General features: G+C 46.0%; 1 protein-coding gene and 1 long non-coding RNA gene across 3 annotated transcripts in view; one reads left to right on the top strand and one right to left on the bottom strand.

Annotated features, from left to right (window-relative positions):
- LOC109304046 overlaps positions 1 to 1,230 on the top strand; it is a 12,718-nt gene extending 11,488 nt beyond the window's left edge. Inside the window, exons 2-3 of the long non-coding RNA XR_002099281.1 lie at positions 261 to 263; positions 1,220 to 1,230. This is a non-coding gene — a long non-coding RNA (uncharacterized LOC109304046). The remainder of the gene's footprint in view (positions 1 to 260; positions 264 to 1,219) is intronic.
- The window catches only part of TLR3 (toll like receptor 3), a 22,107-nt gene that overhangs the window by 12,966 nt on the left and 1,816 nt on the right, over positions 1 to 7,325 (bottom strand). For both annotated transcript variants that reach the window (XM_019526526.1, XM_019526525.1), the window contains exons 2-3: positions 6,570 to 7,012; positions 346 to 537 (exon numbers count right to left, since the gene is read on the bottom strand). In XM_019526526.1, coding sequence (XP_019382071.1) covers positions 346 to 537; positions 6,570 to 7,004 — 627 coding nt within the window. In that variant the 5' untranslated portion in view covers positions 7,005 to 7,012. The remainder of the gene's footprint in view (positions 1 to 345; positions 538 to 6,569; positions 7,013 to 7,325) is intronic.

The raw sequence follows: 7,325 nt of genomic DNA on the forward strand, positions 1-7,325 counted from the left end.
GATCTACAAGGTCCCTTCCGACCCTACTTCTATGATACTAGCCATAACTACATCATTTACAACACCCAAACGCTTAAACTAAAACCAAGTAGTAGTTCAGTGCATCATAAATCCTACTCTACCTACATAATAAAACAAACATATTGTGAAGGACACAGTATTATGTAATTCATTACAACACAACAATTTTAACTTTGGCCAAAATGAATAGTATTGTTTCACTAGTGATCTAAAATACAGACACACACACAGTGTCACAGTGTGTGTATGTGTTATATACTTATATAAAAATAAAATTATGGGCGACATCTTCAACAGGTAAAGATCCATTTTTTTATTTTTTACCTCTGTCAGTGGGTTTGATGATAAATCCAGTCTTTTCAAGGATGTGTTACTAAGAAACTCTAGATCTTCTTTTTTTAACTCAGTTATTTTATTGTCAGAGAGCACAAGCTCATGAAGGTTCTCCAGCTGCTGCTGTGATCCTAATTTTGCAGACTTCAAATGATTATGAGAGACATCCAAAATGATCAAATTCTGGGGAAGAACACAAATGTCAAAATATGGCAATAAATCATACATCTTTTTAATTATTTTAGGTCTGATTGGTTAATATACGGCCACAATTAGAACACAAATTGTAACGGAGGACCAGTGGACATACTGGAAGGCAATAGTCTGTCTGGCTCAGATGTCATCAAAGATAACCAATATGGGAATCCCTAAGGTAGGTGACTAACAACAAGCTTCCTAACCCTCTCCCTGTCATTCTCCTGCCAGAGGAAACCTCTTGCCATATTTTATGTCAATCCACAGGGAAAACAAATTAGCCTCCACTGGTGTGACCTCATCAGGACCTGACACTTGGTACAAACCAAAAGCAAACGGTTTAATACAGGTTTCCCTCACTTTATGCAGGTTCTGTGTGTGCATGCATTCACTCTTATGCAATGACCCCTTTTTATACCAAAAATTCATTATATGTGAGGTAAATTCACTCTTATGCAATCAGTGTGGTGGAAGCCCAGTCAGCTGCTTTGTGCAGTGCATTGTGGGAGTGATGCACACCAAAATATACTCTCCTGTGTGGATCTGTGCTCCTCACTCATTGCTTACGACACATGTTTCTGTAGTTACCATCCCCACTAAGATAGTGCCCTGTGCTTGTGTGTACTGTCTGCTGTTGGTGAGTACCAAAATGGTCTTGTAAAAGTGGTAGAAATGGGTCTGAGGGGCAGTACCGTTGAGGTCTTGGCACCGATCCCTATTTGTTACATTGTAAAGTGGGTTCCCTTTATGCAAATTTGAGTTATGCACTGTTTTTCAGGAACACATGTACAACATAAACCAAGTGAAACCCGTACACTTTCTCCCACCAAAAGGCCTCATAGCTGAAGGAATAACAGAGTGTGTGCCCAGAGACTTGAATTCTATTCACATGACTCTGGTCCCTAATATTATGTACACAGTGGGTGCGCCTACACGAGACGCAGTACTGAACATTAGCCTATTTGCTGAGCAGTACAGGCAAGTGTCTACACGTGTGCGCTGTTACTGCACAATAAGTACCCTTAACCATGCAAACGCGGGTAGCAAATTTAAGCGTGATTAGTAAATGTGCAGTAATGCACATGTAAATGTGACCTGGCAGCAAATTTGCTGCCGGGTCTGCCCAGCCACTAGGGAGCCAGCCTGAAGCCAGCCCTAGAGCTGCAGCCTAGGAGCCTCTCCTGCTCCATGGCTGGGCTACCTCTGTGGCAGTCTGGAGCTGCAGGCCATAAAAGCATGCAGCCATTTTGTGCCCTGGAGCACACACACCACAGGCAGCCTGAGGGGTCTGCAGGCTCTATATGCTCCTCTAGGCAGGTCACAGCCTACCTGTGCGTGCCTGCCTGGAGCTGTGTGCTGCAGCTTGCCAGGAGGTGCCACCACCCAACAGGCTCAGAGGCAGCATGGCTGGAGGCCCAGGAGGGCAAGAGCGGTCCCAGCAGTGACCTCCTGGAGCCCCTTGTCAGTGTCACTGGCAGCAGCAGCTGTGTGGCAGTGGGGGCCCTGGGAAGGCACACAGCTGGTAGGCAGGTGGTCGCCACATGTGGGGAAGCCAGCTGTGGGCAGCCACTGGTCAGTGTAGTAGTGGGCCACCAGGACTGAGAGACCCTGTTTCTCACTGCCAGGTCCAGGGGCTGGGACAGCCATAGCAGAGGGAGGCTCAGTGGACACAAACACAGCTGCCACGTGCTTCCTCTGTGTGTGCCATGCTGCTCCTCTGCACACAGGAACTGGCTGCCCAGAGAGCACAGAGCAGGGCTGGGTTTTAAAGATGGCTGCTAAGTACTGGCAGCTGGCACTGGCTTCAAACATGACTGCCAGGTGCTGGCAGCTGGGGCTGGAGTCATCGCCTCCCCCCCAGTGGCCACTGGAGTGCATGGGAAGGCTGGAGGGACCTAGCAGCAAATTTGCTGGCAGGTCCCTGCACATGTAGACACCTAGCCAAAATTGCTTACTGCAAAGTAGCTTACTATACAGTAAATCTAGTCACGTCTAAATGCACATGTAGACACACTCAGGGGGCGTGTCTATACCAGACACCTTACTGCACAGTGCAGCAAATTATTGTGCAGTAAGCATCACAATCTATATGTGCAGCCCCTTACTGCCAGTAATTTCCTCTACTCAGCAATTAATTTGATACCTGCAGGTAGCAATTATTGTGCATATTCAGGTAGGAAATTAACTGCTGAGTAATTACTGTGTAGTAAGCCACATGTAGATGGCCAACTGGGAGCAAATTCACTCCTGGTCAGCCAGGCAGCAGGCGGCAGGAGATTGCTCCCTGCCCCCAGGAGTTGCCTGCTGCCAGGGTAGGCTCCAGTCATGAAGCCCAAGCAGGGATAATGTCCTCCTGCCCCAGCAGCAGGGAGATCCTGGCCCTGGCTCTGCGATTGCAGAGTGGGGGGTGGGAGATTGCCCCTGCCCCAGGGAGCTGCCTGCTGCTGGGGTGAGCACCAGTGGCACAGCCTGTGTGGGTACAATATCCTTCTGCCCTGGCAGCAGAGAGCTCCCAGCCCAGGCTTTGTGATCACATGGGTTCATTAGGGGCAGGTCCTGTAAGACCAACCTGATTGCCTTCTACAATCAGGTCACAAAATCATTGGACGCAGGTGTCATGGTGGATATAGTCTTTCTGGACTTCAGGAAGGCCTTTTACACTATCTCCCACCCCATTCTCATTAAAAAACTAGGTGACTGTGGCATTGATGCCTACACAGTCAGATGGGTTGTAAATTGGCTGAGGGGCTGCACCCAAAGAGTGGTGGTGGATGGGTCATATTCGACCTGGAGGGATGTGGGCAGTGGGGTTCCTTAGGGCTCAGTCCTCGGGCCCGCACTATTCAATTTCTTTATTAGCGACTTGAAAAAGGGGGTGAAAAGCACCCTGTTCAAATTCGCTAATGACACCAAGATTTGAGGTAAGGTGGGCATATTAGAAGGGAGTAACAGGCTACAACGAGAACTGGACAGGTTACAGAGGTGGGCGGATAAGAATAGGATGGGATTCAATACTGACAAGGGCAGGGGGCTGTACTTTGGCAGTAAGAACCAGCAGCATACCTATAGGCTGGGGAACTCCCTTCTCGAAAGCACAGTGGCAAAAAGGGATCTTGGACTCATTATCAATTCTAAAATGAGCATGGGCCACCAATGTGAGGATGCAGTCAGTAAGGCTAACCGCATTCAAAGATGCATCACAAGCAGGGCCAAGGAGGTGATCCTCCCTGTCTATGCGACACTGGTCTGGCCACAGCTGGAGTACTGCGTCCAGTTCTGGGCACTGCACTTTAGGAGAGATGTAGCCAGCATCAAGAGGGTCCAGAGGAGGGCCACTCACATGATCCAGGGAAAGCAGGGCAGATCCGATGAGGAGAGACTATGGGGCCTGAACCTGTTCAGCCTTCACAAGAGAAGGCTGAGAGGGGACCTGGTGACTGTCTATAAACTTACCAGGGGGGACCAGTGGGGAACGGGAGAGACCCTGTTCACCCGAGCACCTCCCAGAGTAACAAGGAATAACGGCTATAAGTTGTTTGAGAGTAGGTTCAGGCTGGACATTAGAAGGCACTACACTTCACAGTCAGGGTGACTAGGATCTGGAACCAACTTCCAAGGGAAGTGGTGCTGGCTCCTACCTTGGGGGTCTTTAAGAGGAGGCTTGACAATTACCTAGCTGGGGTCATATGAGCCCAGTATTCTCTCCTGCCCAGGGCAGGGGGGCAGACTTGAACATCTACTTAGGTCCCTTCTGACCCTACATCCATGAATGAGTACCCTGCTGCTGGAGGCACAAAGCCTGCCAGCAATCTCTCAGCCTCTGCCAGGAGACAGTTGTCTCCTGGTTCCATACTTCCTACTAACCCCTGGGCTAGCACCCAGGGAGAGCCTAGAGCTCCCACAGGCTGCTGCAGGGGGGCAGAGCAGGGTGGGAGCAAGCCTCTGCAGGCTGCTCCCACTGGGAGCAGATCTGTTCTCAAATGCCTGCTGGTGTAGATACCTGCCCAGGGTGGGTTTACTCTGTAGTAAATCCATCCAGCAGCACTTGCATATGTAGACGAGCCCAGTAAATACCAATATAACACAAATACCTACATTATTCACAGCTGGCAAGTGTAGCACAGGGTTTAAGGGATTTGTCCAGACTCGCCCAATTCAGAAACCCCAACCTGAAAACAATAATCAGAACCCACCTATAGGGCACACGTCCCTATTGCAATACAGGACTTTTATTTTTTTGAGATTCCCTGACCTGTGTAGAACTGGGGCAATAGGTTTATGCTAGTCCATATCAAAGTCCCCCATGGAACCTTTGAGTCAAAATGAGGGAATTCAGGCAAGATCAGAATAGAAAGTAGAGCTGTGCAGAGTTCAGTTCCTTATTCCATCTGTGAAAATGAGGATGTGCAAAGTACTGTGGTTTGGGAGGTGAGAGAATACAGAGCCTCATCGAAGAGCTGGGCAGGACTGCTGTGGTGCTCTAGCTGTTTGCTGCAGCTTTTATTTCAAATGGCACTTTCTGCCTCTCTGACTGCTGAAGCCACAGCAATTAGCTGAGCAGCTCGTTTGTAATTCAGCCACCTAGTGGGCGTATCTACACAAGACACTGTAGAGCAGTAGCAACAGCTCTTTGCTACAGTGCTGTAGCATCACCGGGCACAAACCATGACAGTGACGCTACTGTGCAGAAGTAACAAGCTACTGCACAGTAGCATCTAAAAAAAAAAACTGTGCGGTGACAGGACTGCACAGTAATGCCGGTTACTGCACAGTCCTTTAGAACTTGGTTAAGCAAGTACTAAATGACTGCACAGTAACAACTACGCAGTCCACTGCTTATGTAGAGGCAGCCAGTGTGAATTAACTGGGCTGTGAACCACTCAGATATGAAGAATCTGCATTCTACAGCACTAGAAAGCACAAAGGTCTCTCAAATTAATTTTGGCTTTCCCTGAGTCAATCTCAGCCAAAATGGAGAAGCAAACCTTTTGCCTCTTATACTCTAAGACTTAGCTTTATGTATTACTTAACTCCATGTGTAAAACACGCTAACTTATTCTTACTTACCTTTGTTAAATTCTCAGAAGAGGTATTATACTACAAATGAAGCCTAATTTTTGTTCTAATTTTAAATAAATGGAAAGGCTATATGATTTAACTAAAAGGCGCTGTAATTTAGTAAATAAAACACTGACCTTCAGTTAGAGCTGCATACTAATTATTTAATATCTTTGGGCCTATATTTCCCCAAATAGAAAACTGAGATTACCCTAATTTGTTCACACCATAGAACAATCCTGAGCCCATGAAGTGGATTTAAGTGCAAATCCTGTTTATCCAAAAGTTTCCACCACCCTCCGTTAATTCCCAACAGCATAGAGGGATGGCCAGGGACAGTCAGAGTAGTGCTCCATTCTGGTGTTCCCCAACTGCCAAAAGAAATCTTTGTTGGCTAACCGAAACTGCTGGAAAATAATTTCATAATAAAAAAGGCCATAGTTACCTCGATTTTTACACAAACCATAAAACTCAATGCTGATAAAGGCACTTTAAAATCAAGAGTCGGAGAAGTCCCCCGAAAGAGGAAAGTAATGTAACTTCTCAGTGTCATAAGAAAACCACAGAGATATAACAAGGATAAAATGTAGAACAATACAGTAATTTTAGCTCTAGCTCCCCACTGCATAGCTTTTCATTTATTTTCCTCTCATTGTATTCTCTTCTTTTTTATTTCCTCAGAATTTGTAGTGATTTTCCCCATCACAAGCTCCCTCTCAATTGCATCTATTTCTTCTTTGTCTCACAAGGTAGCTGAGGTTTCATTCTGCTCTGATACAGTAGGAACCACCTGGTCCATTCTTTGGAATAATGCAAAAACATAAAAAAAAACCCAGAAAACCCATTGCCCCTGTCTAGAGGGGGGACAATAACGATAGAAATAAAGATTTGTTTTTAAATGCACTGGATTTTACTACAGTAACTTTTCCCCAATTATAAAACAAAATGGAATACTTTCTTACCTTTAAGGGTTTGAAAAGATTGCCTTTGATTTCTATTATGTTGAACCCCAGATTGAGCTCAGTCAGATTGGTGCAGGACTCAAACACCACATCAGAGAGCTCATGCAACTCATTGTGTTTCAAGTTTATAACGGTTAACAGAGGCAGACTTTGGCACAGTTCTAGCTGTAGTTTGGATATGCTGTTGTATCCAGCATCCAAGTAAATCAGCTTGCTGTACTTTGTAAGATTTGCAGGTGGTAGCTTTTTTAGCTGGTTGTGAGAAATGTCCAAACCTGTTATATTAATAGGGAGGTCTGAAGGAATTTCAGTCAGTTTTAGATGACTGCAGTCAGCCACTTCATTTTTAATCTTACATTGGTTCTCAGCTGATACACACAGCAGAGAGATCGTCAGGAGACTGGACAAGCAGATCCAACAAGGAAGGGCTCTCATTGTTGCATCTGCAAAGGTGAAATGAACACATGCAGCACATATAATCATTTTGATAAAAAGCATACATAACAACTACTGCAAGTAAATCAGGCTTCTAATCAAGTTCTCTCACCTACACTACACACATGCTATAATACAGGCAGTCCTTGACTTACAACATTTCGAGTTACAACGTTTCACACTTACGTTTATAAATTGTTTATAAATCAGCTACCCTGTTTCAACTTTATGACATCAGTTTCAACTTATGACGCTTGATCCGATGCGACACCATGCCAGTGAACAAGTTTGCTGCATCGCTCATCTCCCCGGAGAACATCT

Source organism: Gavialis gangeticus, unplaced genomic scaffold (genome assembly GCF_001723915.1).
Source record: "Gavialis gangeticus isolate Ggan-Ray unplaced genomic scaffold, GavGan_comp1, whole genome shotgun sequence".
Taxonomy (NCBI): domain Eukaryota; kingdom Metazoa; phylum Chordata; order Crocodylia; family Gavialidae; genus Gavialis; species Gavialis gangeticus.